The sequence below is a fragment of the Anopheles ziemanni genome, chromosome 3, assembly GCF_943734765.1.
Source record: "Anopheles ziemanni chromosome 3, idAnoZiCoDA_A2_x.2, whole genome shotgun sequence".
Classification (NCBI taxonomy): Eukaryota; Metazoa; Arthropoda; class Insecta; order Diptera; family Culicidae; genus Anopheles; species Anopheles ziemanni.
The window spans coordinates 22,402,293-22,426,794 of record NC_080706.1 but is presented as its reverse complement, the minus strand read 5'-3'; the positions used below and the strand labels follow the sequence as shown (position 1 = coordinate 22,426,794).

Here is a 24,502-nt window from a genome sequence, read left to right as displayed (position 1 = left end):
ACGTTGGCGCGTAAAGGAAGCAACAATGTTGGTTAACTTTTTACCGAAAACTTATTCTATGTTTTCTTTTATAGATAGGCATCGCTGCCAATCTAAAAATCGCATCACAGATGGTTGAGGTAATCTATGAACTGTCAAATCAAGAACGAGGTTACCTTGACGCCCATTTCAGTAACTTTTGGATACATAAAAGCTTCAGCCTTTATGTACTATGAAAGCCGGTCAATATTTGTACTGCTCTTCAATTAAAGAAGGACACCTTTCCGGGGACAACCGAAACATCTTATGAAACAGAGCGGCTGAGAACGAAAACCACCGAAAAGGGGTTTCGGTGCTCGTACCAGCTACATTTTCCCAGGGGTCCCCCGGGTTCGGGAACGGGTACATAAAACCGGTTCGCTAAAGTTTCCAATTATCGGCGGTGCTGATTTAATTACATTCTCTCTTTAGGGCCAAAATGACATACGGCGGAACAGAACCTGGCTTCAAACATGAAAAAATAAAAATACACACAAGCGAAAGGTCATTTTGGCAGCGTGGCCGTTTTGCAACCCGATGATTGCCCGATCGACTCGAACGCTTTTGCAAGCAGTAATTGGTAAGCACCGAGGTCCGAACTGAACCGGATGAATCCTTGATTACAGGGTCCCGTACACGCAAAGAATGCTGAGCAACGGTACTTATGTAGGGGATGATGGGCAGAAGAATTTACTCGTTGATAACGGAGTACACAAGTAGTAATTAATTCAATCTATATGAATGCATTCTTTTAAACAAGAAGATTTAAAAATTGTTTTCAATAATGAGATATGTTTTCAAAAATATTAAAATAATATAATGTAATTTAACTACCACAAGAAGAGAGTGTTCTGATATTATGTAAGGTATTTGGACTTTCATTCATGATTGTAAATTACTCATGGACGATGAACAAATCATTCACCATTAAACACGTGCACAGACGGTCTAAATTTCACGTTGTCACGTAGCCACAGACCGGTCACGTTTTACCAAATAAGAACATTGGTCTGGTTGCCATTGTCGAACAGGGCGGCAACAAATAAAAGTAAACCCTGCCAAGATGCAATCGCCCAACAATTGTGAATATCCGGGCACGTAGGACCACCGCCGGTATGAGCAGTCGGTGCAATTGTCATCGGCCGCACAATTTCTGCCAGTTGACCAACGTCCGTCGAACATAAGCCGACTGCACAATTCCCCTGGCCACCGTACGTCCTTTGCCAGCGCTGCAGTAACAGCGTCCGGATGGCACTTTTGCACCCACCGTCTTCGTCTAGGAAGGATTAACATTTTTTGTACGTCCTTCCAGCTGCACCGTGGGGGTTCACCATTTCTTCGTGCGTTCCTTGCGGCATTCTGGTCGCTTCCTTACTCGTACCAAGAGGCACAATGCTTCCCCGGCTTATCCTCTTGCGAGGGGTTTCAGCAGCGTCTAATCAGCTTCCACCGACCCGACGTCCGAACGGCCTGGTCTGTGCAAAATTGAAATGCAAATGGTTGCCGCCCCGGGTCGGCCCTTGTCAAAGAAGAAATTCTAGTGCGGTTGTTTATTTTTGTAGGAGATAAGCTGCGCTTCCCAGAGCCACTGATAAGATTTACCTTCCTTGACCAGCTTGTCGTGCAATGGGAGCGGGGAAGAAGGTAAAGGCAAAGACGCACCCAAGCACCGACATCCTTGGTCCGAAAAGAGAAAACACCTGAGCAATTTTTCTTCCTGCAGTATAATTATGATGAAACAAATCGAGCAACTTTTTCCAATTCCAAAAAGGACATTTGGAGGCACATTTGCATGTTGAACCGTTTTGAAATGATAATTAGTTTCTATTTCTCTTTCTCTCTTTCTTGATTTTATCCAGAAATCTGAGGGCTGGTCGGTGCATTCTTACTAGGCCAAGATGATGAAGGACTTATAAGGAGCTGATTGACAATTACCGGTGAAGTGTGCTCTGTGCGTCCCACCAGCGCAAGGGATGAGCAGTCGCTAATGCCATTATTCTAATAATTGAAGTTGAAATGTAGCCGCCGGAGAGAAGATGGTAGGAAATGGAAAAATGTTTATCAAGAAAATTATGCATAACGTGATTAAAGTATATTTGATACTAACATAGTGCATACAGTTATGCACACGTTTTGTGCTTACGCCTTGCTTAAACAACATATTGCCGACTTTTGTGTGAATATTATAACCACACCAGAGATTTTGACCTATTTGCTTAAAAACCGTTTGTTTAAATTTCTTTTAGAGACTTTATGTACAAAATACTTAGGTAAACCAAAATACTTAGATCCAATTAAAACATAAAATATATGCAATCCTTTCGTTCCTCGATTGTGCTGAACGAAGTGAAATTCAAAAATGTCTACGCCAAATTTTTCTTTATAAGAGACCCCATACCAAAAGATAAAGGATAAGTGCAAAATGAAAAAATGTATAAAACACCACTCTACTATTCGAAGGCGAAATTGTGGAGAAAAGGTGGTGTGATGAACATGACAATATAGAATATTTCACCAGCTATTTGATTTCCGACAAAAAGATACTTGCAAAACATGTAATTGAAAAGATTTGCTTAGAAAGCAAGAAACAACCAAATTTGATATCAAATATAAAAAATTACCTTTTAAGAATCCAGTTAGAACTATGCCGTCCCGTTGGAAACTTCGGCCAAAATCCACCTGACGCCGCATTTTCGCGCCAGAATTGTAAAAAGCGCGCCTAAATCTTTAACCCGACTGACATACCAATACATCACATACCAATACAGAGCGAAAGAAACCCAACCAACCCAGTCAAGATCCCATCCTTGGCCGTCTGGCTTACTTCTCCCACGGTTCGCTCCCGGTCACTGGGCCTCGAAAAGGATAACAGAGACAGAAACCGTTCGGTGTAAACAAACGAAATAAATATCCAGTAGAAACCCGGACCCGTTTCGACGCTCTGAAGAAAAGGAGAGCTCGAACCCATCAACAACAAATCATAAAAACGCACACTTTTGCTCCGTTGGCGCGCACGTTCCCACGAACCCCGCCGCCCACCCACCGCACCGCAACGGCACACAACAGACGTTGACTCGTGTCCAACACAGCCTCCAGAGGTACTGGCACACTACGACTGTAGCTGTGCGCCCGTAGCACACTTTGTCTGTGTGACCGGGAGGAGATCGACGAGCGAAAACACACCTATCGGAAAAAAGGACAACAAACCGTGCCCGAACGAGGAAGCGAGAACCGGCCAACCTATTACCTGTTATAATCTTGTTAGAAACCGAACGAGCGCACGGTGCGTGAGCGAGAAGCTGGAAGCTGGCAAGCATCCCGCACAATTCTCCGCACGTACCAACAACCGTTCGCGACGATCACCATCAACACCCCCGAAAGGATCGCATATATTGGCCGCACGGGCTAACCTGCACACCCCCGGGGCCCCTTGTACGGTAGGAGGGGGACCGTGGTACTGCTCAAACACGAAGAACAGGTAGCAGCAATCGCACTCGCTCGCACTTCCAGGACTTGCCCACTGGCAGCATCTACAGGTTGGAAGAATGAATGGATCGGATAAACCACTCCGTCGACAACGGTCCAGGGTCCGGGCAGCGATGCAGCTCCTTTTACAGGCTCCGAACCTGCGAGCAACAGGTACTAGAGCAAGAAAAAGGTCGCAAAAGCAAAAACTGGTGGGAAAACAACAAAACGGCTAGGATTCCCTTGTACGCACCGGCATCATCCGGTAAGGAGCGATTCTTATAAGCAAGGTGAAAATAGCGGTACTGAAACGGTTCTTAGCAGAATTGGGCGGAAAGAAGAGGAAAGCGATATGCCTTCTTCCTGTTCGGAGCCCCGTCCGGTGGTCTGTGTCAGGTGAAGTGAGGACTGCCCTGTCAGGCCCACATATTCCCACCGAGAACACACACGGATAAAGAATTGAACGTCTGTTGTTCAAATTTGAGTAACAAAGCGCTTGTACTACGATTATTATGAGTCTATTACGCACCAGTCAAATGAGATGCTGCGCAATGCTCGAACTCCTTTCTATAGTCCTTTTATGAAAAGGGTAAACAAAAGCTGGCATTTTATTCCCATAAGGATTATCAAATTTCCTACCCAATAACCCAAAACGCTAACAGAGATCTATCCTGGGTTGATGGAATATTCCAGATCGGGATGCAAGAGATATGGCGGCGCATAGGCACGCCACGTTCACGCGCCAAAACGTGGCGCACCAGCATCTTACATACCAACCAATTCGTATGCCGAATATGGACGAGTAACGAGTAACATCTTTAACTCCGTGCACAAACAATTCCCACTGTGTCAACTGAATGCCCTCGGAGTCTTGCATAAACAGCCCCCGACCATGCTGCACGCAGACAGGATGGCTTTGGGCAGCGAACCGGAGCCGTTTTTCCGTCGTTGGCGTTCCAGAAGAACTCGAGCATCTCGAGTGGAACTTCATCATCCGGGTTTCCTTCATTTTCGCCAATTTGGTTAGGCTCTGGTACAAAGCCTATGAGTAAAGAGTAATCGTATGGCCTATTCAAGCCTAGAAAAACATAAACACTTCAGTTAAAAGTACGTAGATTACAGTTTTCAGAGAAGCTTCTTGGCGGTCGTGGCTCCTTTTCTTTTTCGTAAAGATCAAGTTTGTGGGTAAAGATTCAAAATTTTCCATTGCAATCCGAAACCAGAGGATGCTGAGGAAAAACATGCAAATTCAAGAACCTGCAACCATCATAATGACCTTTAAAAAGTTCTCCGGTTTCCCGCCTATACGAGAGTGGGTGGTCATTAGAATCCATAAATCTCACACTCAATTAATCGAACGCATCTAGTGCGCGCTAATCAGGGACCTGGACCCAGGATCCGCGCATAACAGCTGCGACGATCAGGCAGTATTAGATTACCTGACTACGGGGCAGGGTTTAATGAGGGATTGCTTCCTTTCTGGGGACGATCGGGCACCCGCTTGCCATACGGCACTCGGGAGGACCATCTTCGACTAAAACAAACATCGACCGCCGATCACGTAGGCCTTCGTTAGAAGGACCCGGTACCTTACGTTTACTTGCCATCCGGCGATCATCACTTTGGTGCCGCTACTACCAAAGGGTAATAAGGAGGATAATTTATGAAACAAAGGAGCCCACATGAGGAAAACATAATCCAGACGGTGAAAGTATGTGATTTTTTCGGCCACTAATGACCATTTCACAAGAACAGATCATGAGAAATCAGCTTACTGAAATGAGCATCAGTTAGAAAATGTCCCTTGCATACAACGACTTCATTCAACCTGCCTAAAAGCACCGGATTGGCCGACACAAGTGTACGAAAATTTCTTGGAACTCTAAACCAGAGCGCAACTGTCATGCAAATCCGTTTCGACAACGGATGGGATCAGATTTCCGATCGGTTTTCCGCTCCGTATTTCGTTACAGCACCAGCATCAGAAACAACCACAGGTTTCCTCTGGCCGTTTTGACGTACAGACCACCGCCATATCCTGCGAAATTGGCCCGTAACATGTGAGAAAGTATCAGATTACTTAGGCGATAAAAACTTTGCGAGGTTCTTGCGTAATATGTTAGCGAATATTGAAACGACACAAGCATAGAATTTGCCGATGCCACGAACGTTAAGTTGTTTGATTCAGTTTTCAAAATTCATTCAAGGATTAAATCATGAGCAAGGAATGCCAGGATATTGAATGTTTCACAGATCATAAGATCAGACTCAAGTCTTTTAAATATGTAGTAGTTTAATATTAGAAAGGTATATTCCAATTATACAAATTGATACATTGTTAGACAAACCAATTCAGAATAATTGTTTGATCGATTACTTATTATATTGTTGTTGTGATTTGAAATATCAGTACGATCTTCTTATGCCTCGAATCGATATCACCCAAAAGTCGAGTTCAAAGAGACCCCACGCGGACCGTAAATTGACAGCGTTCCGTTCCCGGAATTGGCAACATTCTGCTATCTATATGGGATGTCGTAAAACGGGTCAAAGGCGGCACTAGCACCCAACGCTCGCCTTGACCCTTATTTATGGCATGGCGCTCGTCCTGTGGCGCGGAGGGTCCGAAACCAGGGACACAGCGAGAAACCGTGCCGGCGAACGCTACGTAGGTGCTGGACCAGAGCATGGACAAGGATCTCGGTAGGACTTTTATGGTATGCCCGAAATCGAGAAGTCATAAAAATTGCATCCAATCACTGCTGCGTGTGAATTATGCAAGCATCCCAGGCGATCTTCATACCGCACTGGCACATCTACCTAAAGATCTACCTTTTCGCAAAACCTACCGATTTTGCAGCAATTCTGGTTATAAACATTTGATTGAATGTGGGTTACAAGTAGCGTGTTCATACACAATACATCCTTTTTTCTACTTAAGAAGTGTTCGAGAGTGGTAGCTATTATTAGAGCAAGTAATAAGGTATATACAAAAATGTGAACAAAAACCGTAGTCATTGTACAGCATAAGATTACTGGAAACAACCCAAATACATGGACAAAAAGGGATCCTCGTGAAATTGGAGAAATGTTGGCTTTTTTTCCTTCTTGTTACTTTATTTTTTTGCAAATCACGTATCATCGTTAATATTTCGAACACCGAAACGCACGGCATGGTGCCAAAGTAGGTTTCCCGACAGGCCAGAACATTAAATTTTAGAAAAGTTTTAAAGCAAACTAGAGAAATTTCGGCAACGGCGGCAGCATCCTGAGGATCGAAGGTATCTGATCCATCCTAACACAGTTCGTCGGAACCGTGTGACCAATTTGTGTTGGTGGGAGTAATTTTGGAGTCATTTGTAGAAGGTTTCTCTCCTTAATGGAAAATTGCTGGCTATTAGCTATGGTATTGTTGGAGAAATTACGAATCATACTGCTACTGGCTGGCGATCGTTAGCCATCGTTCAACCTGCCGGGGTATTTTTTATACCTTACAAAAGCAAAAATTCTTGGACAAGAGTCGTATATAATTTACCACTTCAGCTAGGATAATGTATAAATTGCAGCAGGTACCGCTATTACCGGTCACTCAAAGCAGCTATCGTATGGGTTTCCGACGGATTTAAAAACACCTACGACCAGAATGACCCAGAACCATCGAGAGCGCCTTGTGTCCCTTTAATCTTTGACAGTTACCAAGAAAAAAAGGAAGCAAAAATAAAAGCTAAATAGTGCGCCAAAAGTGTTTTAATTACTATTTTCGGCAACTTTGGCAGAACGATCTCACGCCAGAGAGCCGTGTACCGTATCGGATCGGTTTTTAAAAAGCGCACGTCAAGTGCAGCGGACGCAAGAGGACATGCACCCTTGCGATCGCTGCAGGGAATGGGCTCGGTGCCGAACCCATCGATAAACATGATAAATGACCCGAGAGAGAAGGAGAGAAGCAAAAAAAACCCATCAGTCCGTTCGTCTTAACGAAGGATAGCGCCAAAAGGAAACCATTGCAAAAAAGGAAGCATGATATGCAGTTACTTTTCTAGCAAATTCTCTACTCCTTACGTCGGGCGCAGTCAGTCATACCCGAAAAAGATATCGATGTTCGTTTTTTCCCTTCTTTTCGGTACAACACTCCTAACAATTGCATTTCCCAGCACTGAACAGCGAACGGCACGCCATTGGACAGTGTCGTCCTTTTTGGACCCATTTGTCCCTTTTTCTACGCTTTTCAAATCGCCGACTTGCATGCACTTGTTTTGCGCACCATGTCACGTCCGCTGTGCGGACAAAAAGATGTGAAAAATTACTTCCAGTTAATCATTGTTTTCAGTGTCACTGGGATTGTAAAAAGAAACTCAATTTTTTTTTTTTTTATACAGTGAGCGATCGGTAAACAACGAGGTGAAGAGAAGGGCAAACTTACACAAAAGAAAACCTGTCTCCGGGCGAAAAAGATTATTCGTGGCGCCAACAAATTATCCTGGTTAGCAAATGTAGCAAAAAGACAATGGAGAGAATGTACTTCAAACACTGAAGTGCCGAAAACAGACACTTGTTGCGAAAAGCGAAGGGAAACGGTTCTGCAATTGAAATGCGATAGAAAGATGGTATCGTACGGCGCCTACCTGTTATCCAATGTTGCTTCATCTTCCTGCTGCTGCTGTTGTTGCTGCTGATGTTGCCACCGACTAGATTCGTCGTCTTTGGTGTTACCGCCGACGTTGTCAAGATTTTGATGGTGGACCGTGCTATCCTGCAGTGCCCGGTGGGAGGCGTCATTTCCAGACGGCGCTACTGTATTGTTTTCTTCAGGTTGTTGAAATTTGTCTAGCAGAGAGCGGAAGAAATATTTGAAGAATACTTAGAATGTGTACTGTATCTTATCATTTGGCAGCAGTTGATCTGCTTCCCCCATAATATGGCGAATCTTAACATTATCATACACTCCATCAAAAATCAAACGTCCACTAGTATAGAGCTATAAGCACTATTCTGTAAAAAATCAGGTCAAAACATACCAATAGCTCAATGATGGCAGATGGCTGCAGATTACACTTACGGTCAGCGCGTGATTTTAGAATTGTATTTATATTCCATTACTTAGAATAGTTTAAGACACTTGCGGAAACGTAGAGATCCTCCCCACGAAACTCTTCAGCTCGTCATTTTTCTTTTCCCAAACCCTAACATCGATAACAATGATCGTGGAAGGGAATTCGACGATTCAACAAAGGTATTAACGCGTTCCCCCAAAGCAAATCGCACACCATACGCGAAATGAACAACGACCTAAAGAGACGCTTCAATTGGGACGAGCATCGTTTCCTCGTGTGCTGATGGAAAAGTGTCTACTTCCGATTCCGGCATTACGCATTCAAATCTTCCGCAAACTTCCGCCGCCGGGATCGTGGGTAGACAAACTTTTGCCAAAGCCCGGCAAAGAAAACGGAAGGAAGGAAGCAAGCGATCTCTATTCTTACAAATACGTCTATTTGTCATCACTTTCGATGTGCCCTAAACGCATGATCTTTGGAGATGTTCATGTTGGGTTAAAGAATCTGAAAAAATACGCAAAGGAAGCTGCGGTACATGAAAATGACCCGGAATTCATTGATGCACGCCAAAAGGCGTTTCGTTCCGGTATTCTTTCCTGTTTCTGCCGAAACCGTACAAAGTAAAGATGCAGAAACTTTGAGCAAACCCAAGGATACACAATTTTGCCCTTAGCTGACAGAAAGCAAAATAACGCCATCTAGCAAAGGGAATATCTTTTCCATATGCGTAACACGTGCGGCTTTGAAAATCCAAAAATCTTACGATATTTGAACTACAATAAATCGCACACCGGACACTTGATGTTAGCATCTGAAAAATGTTAAATTTACAACACAAAAAAAGAAGAAAAGCTCGTGGCACATCGTGGAAAAAAAAGAATATCACATTTAACATTGATGGTATTTTCCTTTTGTACTATTGCTCAAAGGCACACGCGTGTCATAAAATAGATTAGAACATTCTGACAAAAAAAAACTTGCCAAGCAATCGAGGCTCGCATTCTCTTTATTACCATAAGAATGTCGGGCGGGTTCCTTCCGGAGCGTCTGAAGCAATGGTCGTGCGGGGTTTGAACACGTGCGCAGCACAAGAAGCCCGAACCATCCCTAGGCTGCACGAACATGCGCAGACAGCTTTCAAAAACTACAAAACACAACCATGAGAGGAGTGTCCATCGTCTTCGTTTTTCTTGCTGCACAGCTCCAGTAAGCAAGCCCCGAACCCCTTAACGGCTGCAGGCTTCTAAGGCCCCGTCAAGCGTCCCTACGTCAGTGGGTGTCCTTTGAACCGTGGCAACATAATTTCGTGGCCCGTGCGCGCCAAGCCAAACTGCAGAGACTTTGGCTTTCCTTGCTGAAACAGGAATTACGCCGCGCTGAGTTTCTGTTGAAATTGCCATCACCATCCAGCATTGCCCACCACGTTACCGCGTCCGGCACACGTTTCGGTTGAGATTCCTTGATGGCAAAGACGGCAGTGGAAAGGAAAAATCAAACCACCGACATTGGAAAAACCGTTGGCCGCAAGCTAAACGGCAATGACCGTTGCACCTGTTATGCCCTGCGCGCACACTCACGTTCGTTCGTTCCTTGCTGACGGGGTCGTCGTGGGGCTACATACTTCTTCACACTTCCGTGCACAATTCCGGTAAGGACTGCATCCATGTTCTCCACCCTATCCGAAGAGCGCACGCTACACGCCGTCCCAACGTCCCTCGGTCGACGATCGTTGTACTCCCCGGCCTTATGGCCACTGAATCTTTGATGTAGCTGAACAAAAAAAGCGGTTGACCCATACGAGGAAAGCAAACACATACACGCACACAGGAGGTTAGAGAACAAACAAATTGCTCCCTTACGCAACTGGCCCAGGAAGAGGTACAACAAGTGGTTAGAACTTTTCTAGCCGGTGATCGACGTTGGAGACTAGGACTTGTTGACCTGTCGGAACGAACCAACATACGCCGATGTCATGAGGCGGTCGTGCATGTCAAGTGCGGACGTTCATAGTTGAGTTTCCACCTTTCCTCCTACCCACCCCTATACTCCATCCAGTACGGAAAGCGCGCGAAGAAGGAGCACAAACGTACTCGAAGGTTTTCACGCTCCAACAAACCCATGCGGCGGCCGTTCACCGTCGATGGCACGGAGAAGCACCGCTTCCTTGCAACGGACAGACATGGACAAGTGCTTTCACTCAACACTGGTTGGTTCTCTATGATTTTACGCTTTTTGTTTGCTCGTTCAGCTCCGCCAAGGTTACATTGACCGTTAGAGAGACATTGCTCAATGTTAGCATGGGAGGCCGTCCTGATGGGAATTTACACTTCGCTTCCATTTTCCCAACCGTCATTCACTGCTCGCTGCTACATGTCCCTTTCGAAGATGCTCCCACAAGCCATGTAGTGCGTATCGAAATCTAGCCATCAGCAAACAAACGGCTCGACGCACTTCGGCACTTCCGGCAACAGTTTCCCGGGCTTTGCTTGACTTTATTTCAAACAAACCGATTGGTAAATATTGAACTATCTAGCGACGCACTATCGCCGCGTTTTTGGGGTCCGGAGAAAATCTAACTTCTTGGAGCCATGGAAGGGTGTGAAAATATGTTGGTTCAGACTGGTAGGTTTCCAGTTGGAAAAAGGTAACAAACGACATTCATTGAACCCGGGGTCTGTAGACTGATGCTTTCTTTGATCTGCAGAATATAGAAAAAAGTATGTTTGATTATTTATGCTTATTGGAATTTTTTACCAACCTGAATCAAATCTCAACACATAGAATAAACTTTGCATTTTACAATACCCCCCATTGATTGCCCGAAACGAATCAAGCAAAACGACGGAAATGGCGCTTTTTGTAATAGCCCACGAGCACCGGGGGAATCTAAAAAAAGGATTTACCGGAAACATAATCTAGCATGTGTCGTCTGTGTCGCTGTAAACTCCTATGTCCTATCTAATCTATACAAATGAGACGAATTAAGCGAACGCGCCCGGGGAACGTGTCCCTCCGTTCGTGACGAACAAACGGCAAACGGAGCTGGAAAGTAATCGAAAAGCGTTAAGCTAACGTTTTGTTTCGGGGTTTTCTGTTCCATCATCTGCTCCTGCTTTCCGGCCATCTTTGGCATCAATCATGACACAAACGGTACGAGTTCAGTGCAACGTCCATCAGCAATCGCATATCCTGTCCTGCCAAACCGGACTGTCTGCCCCCATGAGGGACGGTGAACATTCCATCAGACCACATTATAGCTGTCCGGACGAATGCAGCGCATTTCCATAGGAAAATGTCACGTCACGGCAAAGGTCAATATGATCGCTTAATCAAACTCGTTGAAGCAGATGTAAGCGGACTCGGGCGCGTTAAAAACTCGAGATTTCCATCCCTCAGATGCTGCGGAAGATGATGCTAGCCTGCCCTGAGCTGCGAGGCTGTGTGTTCCGGTGCGGACGGTTGCATTATCCGTGGCGAATCTAATATTTTCCCTGCCATTGTGCCGGCCGGGCGTGCTGGCGCCCGGTAAACGGCACGTTTGCGTAAAAACAATAACCAGCAGATGACCATCTCTCGATCCCGAGTGTTCCCTCGGAAGTCCAAACACAAACAACCTGAAGAACCAGTTAACCTCTCGTTCCCCTTTTCGAAACCAAAGGTTCGCTCGGTTCAGTGCCACCCGGCAAGTACATCATTCACGTTCGCTTCCCTTATCATCGCCCATCCGGGGAAAAGAAGTTTTTGTTTTACTTTTTCTCTCGCAATCCAAAAGCGACCGGTGACATTATCGCACTTCAAAGCACTCTTCACCATAGCATTCACCGTAACTGGCGTGCCGGTAATGTGCATGCGTCATCGGCCGTTCTGATGTTGCGCTTCGAAGTAAGAGAGCCAAAGGGAGGAGGGGGGGACACATCTTCCCTCACCGGTACTAAAACAAACAAGATTGATCAACGCACCGGGAGGAAGGCAGACGAAGACGATGCGATTATTTTAATTTCAAATCTCTAATGTATGCATAACCCCGTTGCTCTCGGTGTTCCGGCGTAGAAAGTGGCATTCGAAATGGGATCCCAGGGAAGGATTTTTCCTCGAGAACAGGAAAAACCGGGCACGAGCACGCACAGCAAGAAGTGGAAAACCTCCCAAATAGTTCAAGGTTTTTTTTTCTTCACGTTATCGTGCAGGCTTTCGGGGGTATCCGTTTTTTATTTATATTGCACCAAACAAAACTGCTCTTATCGTCAACCACACCAGTCATTTGGAATACTAGCGCAAAAAAAAATGCTCCCACCGTTAGCACCCCTGGTACCGAAAGACCAACGGTGTGTGATTAATCTTTTGCCAACGGTTCCGGAAGCGGCATGAAAAAAAAACAGATTTCCTCAAACTGGAATCATAAAATTGTCAACCACCTATTGGTACAAGCGCGTTCCTTACTTGATTTGCCTTTATGTGTTTTTTTTTCTTCTCCATTGACTATATTGCATGTTTAAAAAAATAAACCCTCAGCAGCGTTTCTTATCCCAGCGAAATGTACCGACTCGTTTTAATTATGCAAGAAGTTGGTGGTGACAAAACAGTTTTCCTTCCGGGTCACGCTTTACGAGTGCGATATGCGAAGAGGAAAAAACATCCTTTGCTTACGGTGGAGGCTTGCAGAGCATATTCATTTCGTGCCTCTGTTGGTATGAAAAGATTCTCAAGATGCTGCAGCTTCAACCCCGGGCAGGCATATCATAGACAATTTCCTTTTTCTCTCTGTGTCGTATGCCGCGAAGATAGTAGTGGTGATAATGTTATCAATCATAGTTAAAATCGTTTTTTCTCAACCGTCTCTTATTGAAGCTGGAAAGGAAAAAATGCCTGCCCGGCTCGGTTAAACTGTCTAACCAAATTACATTACTGAAACCAATTCAAGAAATGATTACAAAAAATAATCTACCGGTAGGAAGTAATAAAAAAAGCCCTAGGGGTGCCGCACGGTTGCCTTTGTAGGGTAGGATCAGTTTGTGCCTTGCCTATTTGCTCGATTCAGTCTTGAGACCAAAGAAAACCTCGAGCAGCAAGCAGTTTCCCCCGAAACCTACTAGGGGTGTCGTTTTTTCATGTTTCTCCTCTCCAAAAACGGTATATTTTCATTACAGCGGCTTGTCAACTATCGAACCAGCTCCCTTTGTTGCCGGCCGAGTGCATAAACAATCTTTTTTATTTCAACATTTCCCCCAACACCGGGGCTTATTGCACATCTTGCCAGCGCAGAAGCGCAGAACCAAACACGTCCTTCCAGAACCTTAAACAAACTGCGTCCTTCCCATCATGCATCGGTGGTGGCACGGAGTTTATTTTTGAGACTATTCTATCAACCCGCGCTTCTTTAGGGAGCATTATTTTCTTTTCGCCCCATTGCAAGCATGCAACATTGTTGCCGCCATAAAAATGCTCCCGGGGGCGACCGTGCCATGGCCTTTCGTCCGTCGTTTGGAGGCGCCCGATTCATTCACGTGCTATCGGCGGTGGCATCATCTTCCATAGGAAAGCGCGCCAAAATATGCTCCCGAAAAAAGGTTATCGCGGCGGAAGGCTGTGGAAATGCAAAGGTTGCACTTTGGGTTACGGTCCAACGCCAGCCCGGACCATTTGAACCCGCATCACAAAACGGCGAAACGGAGTTTTTTTTTTCTGCCCGGTCCCATTCGCCATGCGCTTATCGAAACTGATTAAAGCAAGAAGCTCCCCCAAGAAACTCGTTACAGCTGTACTTCCCCATCACCCTTGTTGGAGCTTCGTCGTCCGTGGGTTTACACTGGCGGTTCATGAATGAGAGACGATCCGATGCCGGGACGCCTTATCGCTCGCTCCCCGCCAGCGTATCAATGGAGACGAATTTCCGTTAGATTTGACCTACATACTACGTTACATAAACGATCGGTTAGGATTTGCGGCGGGAAGGCCTTCATTCTCTAACGGGCAACTTGTGGCCGGGAAGCGATAATGCAAAATGCAATGATGTCATTGCGCGCGAACGTGTTTGCATCACACATCAACGTTGGTTTGTGTGCTATGTTCTTCCGGATTGTGCCATTGGAGTTTTCTAAAATGACGGGCAGATTGCTAAAACGAAATTTAAACAAAATGTTTAGATTAGAACAACCAACCATTATTCTTGGCGAAGACCCGATTCACATCATGGAGAATAGCAACCGTTACACAATATGATCCCTACCATCTTCATCGGGGGCTTTCTTCATACTGAAAGGAAAAGAGACTTCTAACACGTTCCCACAATGCAGCCAACACTAACGGCAAACCCGGGAAGGTGTCAAGCAGGGGGATTTGCTGAATCAATCTAATAATTTACTGCCCGGTCATGTTTCAATCACCACGTCCATCATATCCTGGGGTATTTTTTTACACTTTCCTTTCGAACACCAAACACCAAAATATTTCCATTCACGCGTAAAAGATTCACTGTCCGCGCGAACGCACCTAAACAGAACAAATCCACAAAAGTACAAAGCACTAAGAAAGGTAGCTGTGCATTGCAGAAGCCTGCCCGGTGCGCTACCTTTGGCACCTTTCCCCGAACAAACACGCGGGTATCCGATCACTGACCAGCCCCGGGTTCCACGGTGAACATGCCGGACAATATTAATGCCGCGGAAAGTGGAAGCCCTCGAAAGTCCTCGTCCGTCGTAAGGTCTACCGTAATGGACTGATGCTCCCGGGAGTCAAGTAGGTTCACATTTCTTTGCCATCTCGGGAAAGATGTCCGGTGACCACACCAGGACCTGACCAGCAGTATGTCCCGGTGGTCGGCGAAAGGGTCATCCGTTTAATTATGCATTAATTCTCGGATCCGCGAGTGACCGCCGCACGGAAACCCGCGGGAAAGGTGGTGTGCTTGACCGGTACGGGATGGCTAGGACATTGTGTTCGGCCGCGGGGACCCATTACATGCGATCCGTTCGCGGGTAAATAAATCGTTAAAGAAAGGCAGGCACCGGAACGGAAGAATGGGCTTAGCATAATGAGGCGGCGAGGGCAAGAGATAACACCACGGTGCACAATGCAGGAGAGCGCGGAAGAAAGTTCGTTTGTTTTACGCTCGAGGGCAGTTCGGGGTGGGGCTGTTCGGACGGAAAACCAAAGATTGAAGTGGCCAGTCAAGGGTCGCACCCGTCGTACCCGATGCGACCATGCTTCGCGATATCATATCTTACAGCACTTCAAGGCGAAGAAACTCGGCAAGGGTCACTGACTTACACCGACGTTAGGATGACCTTACGCGACGACGGCGGACGCTGGCGAACCCCTTTTGCGCGAATGGAACGGGGCTGACCGGAGACGGGTGACCCTTTCACTATTTGGACTCGCGGGGTTCGCGGGTCCGCGGTCAGCATTGCCGTGGTAGCGTGCGATCGGGGTACCATTGTTCTTTAAGATTACGGTTTATTTTGATTAGCAATAAAAATAAATCACAGCTCCTAGTGAAATGTGAAAGCCGCGCGCGGTGCTTGGATTAGAAGCGAAGGGCGCGCAAGGGTCTCGCGGGACCCATCATCATGATCGCGAACCACGTCAAAAACCATCGCGAACCAGCTGCAGGCCCGAGGGCACCTTAACCGTCATTACATAGTTTCCTCGTGGACAGTTCTCAGGTATAATTTTCCGATATGGACCTTTGGGAACCGAAAGAGCACTCGAGATTATGCGGATCCTTACTGTTTCTCTTCTTTTTTCTTCAAATCCTTGTACATTCATCCCTTATCTCACACGGCATACGTGCATCCCTTTCTCCAGTGTCCAGCTGCCGTTGCCCACAAACGTCATCTCAAACGTTGCGTCCCGGGAGACGGGAATGGATAATTTATGTGTTATCTTGTACAACGCTCATCATCTCACGACATTGATGGTCTCCCAATCGCTGCAGAACGAATGCAGCCAGAGGAAAGTATAATCCCTTAACGTACCGAGCCTAATCAGCCTAAGCAATCGGTAAAGACAAGGAATCTAATTGTGCAACCAATCTAAACACACACACACACACACACACACACAAAACTTTTCTCGGGATGCCCCAGAACTTCAAGGGCTTTTCCTGGTCAAGAAACGGAGTTTCCTTCACTAACGTGTTATTTCACTGGCGGGATCTAATAAAAACGGAAAATTCGCTTCGTAACGGTTTCTTCCTTCAATTGCCGTTGGCTTTCCCTTTCGGGACGTTGTGAGCGTCTTTTTCCTTCGCGCTCCTACCTTTCCATACCTCGGACGGGATATCCCTTCGATGCAGTTTCCCACTTCCGTCCGTGTCTTGTCTTGCCTCACGTTTCGGCCCAAAATCCTACCTTGGCAGGGCGAAAAAAGGCATCGACCTGGTTCAGCGACCTGGGCGCCGCAGGTAAACGAACCTAACGGCAGGCCTCAAATTCGTTCACCTCAGCTACCCGTCCCGTCCTACTCTAGGGAACCGCGCGTCTGGGACGCCCCGATTGACGTTTGATAAATCATTGATCCTGATGATGATCCTTCCGCAAGCCCGCACCCTCCGTTCTCCCATCGCGATGCGCGCATCTTCCAAGCCCGATTCCATTCTTCAGGCAGCATCAACCAAAAAATTAATGTCCTATTCACTTCCATCAATAGCAAAAGGATCCTGTTGCACCGAGACGCTAATAGCAACGCAAGGGTGCTGCAGTAACCATCGGCAAATCTAAGCAAATCCAAGACGCTCCGCGTTCCGTTTGCGAGAACTAATAATTTGCGCAGTTTCTTCGACGATTTGCTCCCGCGTTCTGGGATTGGGGTGTGGTGTGGCATTTTGCAGCCCGATCAGATGCATCTGTCCTAATAAAGAAAAGGCAGCGACAGGGTAAGAAACTTGGCCACCACCTATCATCTATGGCGCCAACAGCTGCACACACGCAAGCGACTGGTATCGTTTTGACTTTCGATTTGCCAGTTCGTCCACTCGAAGGTTGTTTGACGACGAAAGTGAACTAAACAGTTACCTAAAACGATCGAAAACTTTAATACAATCTTGCAAACTTACTTCCCCTTTCCATTGGAACGCCCGTTCATCTCCCTACCATCATTGCATTGGAAACAAAACAACACAAAACCGTCCTACCCGCTGGCGTTTGCAGGCGTGATTTTCCACACGCAAATCGCACCACCATTCTCCCTGACACCGGCTTTATCGCGTCTAATCATCCCTTCGCCGAGCCCCGGACTTTTCTCCTGTTGCTCCTGGGACTACTTTGCCTCGGTTAATTTGCTTCCATTGTCGGTATGCACAAACGCATACCAACATTAGCATAGTCACACTCTGTGGGGTACCATTCTTTCGTTTTATCACACCACTATTTCCCTGCATTCGGCCCTGCAGAGAAGAAAAGAAAAAAAAATCCCACCAAGCCGTGTGATTGCCAAACAGAGACTTCCATTCTGTGCCATTCATCCGAAACCTTTGTTTGGTTGCAATTTCCATGTTTTATGCAATCTCCTCCGAAGCCGACGAGCGCGCTCCGCTGAGGCCCTTCGAATTTTGGCGGCATCTTGGCGCCTTCATCTTCACCGAGGGTTCCTCGCTTTCCTCGAAGGGCGCAGGAACAGTTCCTCCTATCTTCTAATCGATATTCCGTGGGATTAATTACGGCCAATAAATTAAGGGGTTGCTACCTCGAAGTTCGATAATTTATTCATACCCCGTGTGTGTGTGATTCGCTAGCTCGAGATGCACCATATCACTAAAGCATTCTAAACGCATCCTCGCCAGCTTGGGACGAGGAGAAAGTAGGGTCTAACCGTTGCCAGCATTCGCACCCTGCCTAATCAAATGATGCCCAGCGCCGCAGACATCCTTTCACTTACTTTCCCCTTCCCTTTCACTGCGTAAGACAAAATTCTATGCGAATTTGAAAGAAGCAAGGAACGCTAGTGAAGTTTGGCACATAAAGGGTAGCGAAAATCTAGCGAAAAGTATGAAATGCGCCCCGAAGGGAAATTAATCGATCGGTGAGAAATTTGTCCCGCTGAGAGGAATGTGTTGTATGCGTTGCAGGTTAGTGGTAAAACAAATGAAGCAATGTTTCCTCTCAATCTGGCCAAATAATGTAACACTTAAACTGGAAGGTTCGTAGAAGAGTTTGTTTTTTCGAAAGGACTCAAGGATCCGGATCAGGGAGCTTATAATCGAAGCACAACATGTTTAAAAACGGGAAACGATAAGTGTTATACAATAAATATAGCAGTTTATCTGGAAATATAAAACGTTATTTAATCTCCCAAATAGAACCAGATACTTTACGTTTGTGTTAAAAGCATTGGATTGGTTTTAACATTTTCTCCTTCCGCACCGTAATTATGTCATTCAAAAATGGTTATACTTTGTATCCTATCGCAAAGAGAAAAAAATGACTTTATTCTTTACCGCTCGGAGGCAAAGAATGGAAGCAGAAGATGCGTTAACAGCATCCCTCGGGACAAAACTCCCAAACCTACCTCTGCAACGAGAACGCAAGCAGCTTTATGAGAACGGCAACCTTTCACTAAAAGATCCATTAATATGCAACTAATTAACTGTAACGACGACCGACCGATCCAATAGAAGGTAAAAAACAAAAACAAATGGTTCGCACAGTACCCTGCAGTACCAACGGAAAGGATTCCACAGCCCGCGAGGGCCAGTAGAAAAAAAACAAAGAAAAACAAACCAATCGACGTCTTTATGCAAAGGATGCAATAACCATAACTTTCCGCATTACTATTAACGGTGACGGTCTTCTCGGTCGCGGAATTGTTCTGCATTTAAATGACACCCATCGTGTCCGCGAAGGAATCCGCCCCAGCGGAACGAAGACGGTCCTGATATGCATGCAACCGGCAACATCGGCCAAAATAAAAAAGAGCCCAGATTCCTGATTTTAATTGTCTCTTGCTGTTCTATGACAAGTCAACGCCACCGGGCAAGAAGGTTCTGATTGAACTCCCAGGGAGGATCCAAATTGATCCACTTTTGGTGCTTTGTTTTTTATCAATTCTATTCTTTCCTCTGCTCTTACAGCGCCTTGGGGGGAACCCATTTCCGTTCTCTTTGGGCTCGCTGCAGCAACAGCAACGAACCGCAAGCGCAGTTCATTAACTTGGACCGAGCGCGTTGAAGAGCTGGTTCTTACTTAAGAATTTGGCTTTCTGCAGAAGACGTTCGAATGGCTAAAGTGTCATTGACTTGTGCAGTCAGCTTTCGGGAATTTTTGAATGACTTCGGCATAACATGTCGGACAAAATGGAAACAGAAAAAGTAAGGCTAGGGAAGGGAGTTGGCGTTAACTTTTTTATGCAGCTATAGTTTTGTTTGTAATATGTTTCCAAAAATTAAAAAAAAACAACATACACTTCTGGGCGCTCCCTAGTGATTTTCCTAACGGAATAAAAATCGAACAAATGTCGATAAAGTCTATCGAATTTTCCCTGCCCTTAACGAAAACGCAGCTGCATTCGCAGGCCCCGGTGAAGAAAACAATTTCTTTGTGCCCTTCCCTGCTGGATGTTGCTGGTTGTGTTTCTTTTTTTCCCTACTTATGACTCTTGTGTTGCCAATGTTTGATCGAAAGCCAATCACTATCGATCGTTCGAGCAGGCTGAAGAAGTGTTGTCGAAATTCAAACACTCCTGGTGGCAGGAACAACCAAAACAAACCAGCGACAACAGTTCCTACCAAGACACACAGAGCGTTGCCTACATCATGCGTTTCTCGTCACGATATATGTTTCTAAATTTAATTAAACAATGGATTCATGCTGCGTAAGTGCGAGATCACTAGCCGAGAGAGAACAAGGAAGGCAATACCCAAAACAGGACGAAGGATCAGGATGCATTATAATTTCCCTAAAAATGTAACCAACCGAGCAGACACCGCACACCTCTCTCCTGCATCGGGTCCTTAAACCTTCAAGCACGAGCAATGCAAGGCGCTACAAAAATGTTAATATTATGCTGCAATACCTCCTTCCTACACATACCGGCCTTCGCATTTCCAGCCTTAGGAGTGACGGTTTCGTTTTCCTGCTTCCGCTACCCTGCCGGAACACACGGTTTGGGGTGGTGAGTTATTACCATCCGGTATGCCCGGGACTCAGTCTCACTTTCCTTACTTCCCGGGCAACGACAACCCGGCGTAGGAAAGGAAAAGTTGAAGACATTTCCCAAGTCTTGATTTGACGTCCATCGACAGGCCCGGAGAGCGGTCCTCGGTGCTGGGGGAATCGAGCGCCGTCGGCGCAGGGGACGGATCATAGTTTCGGTTTTCGGTTTCGGAAGGAGCTGGCTGAGAACTGCAGCGCAGGGAAATCCTGGCGAGAACGCGAGATTTATTTCCGATTTATGACTATTACTTTTACCTTCCGGAAGAGAGGAGAACCTTTGCCGTGAGGAGCTGGGATTAAAGTTTAAGGGATTCGGGGACGTGTCGTGGAAATGAACGACGGAACGAAACGAAGCAAAACACGTTCCCCCGTGCGCAACTAGGAAAGGTTGTTTCGAAGACTAATTTTGTTGCGCAAGCGCGCCGAATCGGAGGGATTGTACGTTTTGGAGGGAAATCTTTATTTGTGCAGCGAGGTGAAGACCGCTATCTGTATTTTACAACTACCCAAATTTTCCATTTTATTTTAGAACTAACAATTAATGATGGTAGGGCGGTGGAAATAAACTTCTCAGATATTTTGTGTGGATCCATCACTTACCCAGATTAGTTACTTTAGAATACTGCGATTGCATCCAAAAATATAAACTTAAATAATCTAACAATTGGACCCATTAGTTAAGACCCGATCATAAAAATAATGCAAATTTTATGTAACAAACTTTTACCCTCCTCTCTATATCAAAATCAATTCCATCGGAAATTCTTATGATGTACAATCTAAAAATAAAATAAAATAGAAAGCAAGAAAATAAATTTGGCGCCAATTTTCAGTCTGTCAGCTCTCGATGACCACCTAATGTGCACAATGCACTTATTGTGTGGCGTCTTTTGCCTATCAAACAAATTAAATTATACCACTGTGAAGAACCATGGGGAGTGTCGTTGAAATTGGTGACCATTGTTCAAAGCACAGAATTGATATACGGGCTTTTTTACAAAATTAAATCAAAAAACATTATAAAAATGCCCCGGGTAATATATTAATAGTTATGTATAACTATGTATAGTTTGGCATTTATCCTAATACATAGCTAGGATATATCAATTGCTTATCAATCTTAACGATCATTTGTCTTACCTCAAACCAAGTTCAATTTCAAGGAGGAAAATTATTTTTAGTTTTTCATCTACTCTTCGTTACAGCAGTTCATTGCACCCTACGGTAAAACGAACCAACTCCCGCCACACCCGGCCACAGTCCATATGTCGCCTCGCTACCGATTCCTGCCTACCGGGGCGCGCTGATCCTGGCAGGATCTAACACCGTTGGCTTCACCAACTTTTACAAAAACTGTAATAAATTTCATTTCCTATCGTATACACAGCCGGGTCGGCAGCCTCGGTGACACACACGGGCGAACGAGCATGGGCAAAGGGAATCGAAGTTTTCGGCGCGTGCCCTTCCGAAGACGTGAACAGCTGACAGCTTTTCTTTGGCGCTTTCTTACGAGCAGCGGTGAAGAACACACCCTCGTTTGCTTTGAGAAACGGCCCAGTTCCTTGCGACTCGCAGTGTTGCCCGCCGCAATCCGCTTCCCCTGCCCCACTGGCCCTTGCGCATCGCACAGTAGGCTCAATGTTTCCGGACAAATCTTAGCACGCGCCAAATCCATTCACAAGTACGCTGAAAGGTTTTTCTCTCTCCTCCACGCAGACCGTGTATCTGCCGCTTGATGGGGGAAGTGGGAACTAATGTCCGAGATAAGAACCAAAACAACATGATAGCTGCAAAAGAAAACTGATTCTGCTTTCTGTCAATCGTCTGGCGCATGCCCGGCGCGCTGTAAAAGGATTAGCCACATATACTCCAGCGGCTCGGCTAGAACGAAACCCTACAGATCCCTTGTGGAAAGGAGGCATTGGAAGCGGGCCGCGAAAAGTGGAGGGAAAAATTATAACTAGAGCTCGCGTTGTCTAACGGAAAACCCACACAATTGGGACGCGAGGGTCATCAACCGAGGGCGATGCTGATGGCGGTGGTAGGTTGCATACATTAAAAACTTCCCCAGGATACTCCTTCGTCTTGCAGGAGGGAAGTAATAGACGCGACTACAGGGGCATACTGGGATACCCTCACGCAGGAGGTCGCTCAACCGTACAGCGCCTAATGCTAATTACACGCCAAGGCATACTTCTTTCTTCGAGCGTGCGTGAAACCGTTCCGTTGTCACTTGGAACTCGTGGAGGGTGGATAGGTTATATTTAGAACGTTACTTTCGTGCTCGCAGTTCCCGGGTGTCACGTTAAGTCGTGGAGTAGCTAAGGTAAAGGTTGTTCGCGGGAAACGGAAAGGATAATCCATGCTGACACAACTCCAACGTTTGTAGAATGACTTTTGAGTGCAACGCATTGGCCTATTTCTACAACTGCACTTTAGGGCTCAGACTTTCAAAAGATTTTCCTCTCTACAAGCAAACTCGGGAAACCGTAAGGGACCTCTCTTTAGAGCACCCATACCGAAAGCTGTTCCAATTCGCAGTCAATAGAAACTGCTGCGGCACATCGTCCTCGTTCGGTCTACAAGGGTGTTCCCCTTGACGTCACGCCAGGCAAACCTATCGGCAAAAATGACCCCCACTCGAGGGCTCTCGATGGTGGTTTTTTTTTTAAATGTTGGTTCTTCCATTTAGAACGAGTATAGAACCTGCATCGCCACCCCAATTTTCCATCGGCTGGAAGGATTCGTATGCCCTTCCACCAACCGTTTCATAAAACACCAGCATGTCCTTGTTACGCGACTGATCAATGCGAGTCAAACTTAGCGGGGAAAAACCCGACAGGGAACCGGACCAATAATTCCAACATATGGTCACGTTGGCGCACGGTTTCCCGGGTCCTCCACCCCTGGGTTGAATGGCGCGCAGGCGCAATGCGGCGGCGCTACCATTTCAACAGCGAGGCGCATACTCTTTTTTTTTGCGCTACGCTCTGCTCAATGTCGCGCCGTAACGATGCCGGCTGGACGACGCGAGGAACTTAAGGATCTCCCCCATACAACGCTGCATGCAGTTGGCACGATAGCATGAGGTCACGAGAAAGTATACCCCTTACAGCACGGTATTTGGTTCGACAAAAAGTAGGTTCCATTTTTCCCCCTTTTCCCTCCCGCATTGGGCTACGATTGTCTTACTTGCTCTTGCTCTCTTATGTCTATATCCTTGCTTGTCTTTTTCTCCCGGCTAGCTGGGGCAAGCCATGACACAGAATTCGAACATAACACTCCATCACGGTTGAGGTCCATCATTTCACGGACCCCAGCCCACGAGTATAACCCCCGACGAACGACGCATAGCGCCTCACAATACAAGGATCATCAAAAAGCCCAGGGTACCCCGGGAACGATGCACCTTGGCTAAAGGGAGTTGCAGTGGAAGTCGCCCCGGAAGTGATGCACCGCCAAATGGGCACGTGTTTAATTATTCATAAGTCCCACAACTGCTCCTTGGAAGACGCTCCCGCTCCAGGATGCTCCACCGAGCGTATCGAAGAACAGTGAAGATAAAGACACGTTAATTACATTATGGTTGTATCATTTGCCCTAGGACGGACTCCACACTCCTGTCCTCACAATAGGGCACGTGCCATCCCTTTGAGAACCCAGATGGGAATTTGCAGGTACAGGAGTCTTTTGCTTGTCCGGCACAGTTCAAGTACTATCAACGATATGACCTCCATTACCTTACTAGCTAGCCGTAGTGTGTAGGTGACCAAACAGGACATATTGGAAGGGTCAAAAGTTTATTCACCGCAAGCCAAT

The 24,502-nt window shown here is 46.2% G+C and overlaps 1 protein-coding gene across 1 annotated transcript in view; it reads right to left on the bottom strand.

Moving 5' to 3' along the window:
* LOC131286361 (uncharacterized) overlaps positions 1–24,502 on the bottom strand; it is a 113,703-nt gene that overhangs the window by 83,312 nt on the left and 5,889 nt on the right. Inside the window, exons 2-3 of the mRNA XM_058315308.1 lie at positions 20,248–20,276; positions 8,109–8,310 (exon numbers count right to left, since the gene is read on the bottom strand). Coding sequence (XP_058171291.1) covers positions 8,109–8,310; positions 20,248–20,276 — 231 coding nt within the window. The remainder of the gene's footprint in view (positions 1–8,108; positions 8,311–20,247; positions 20,277–24,502) is intronic.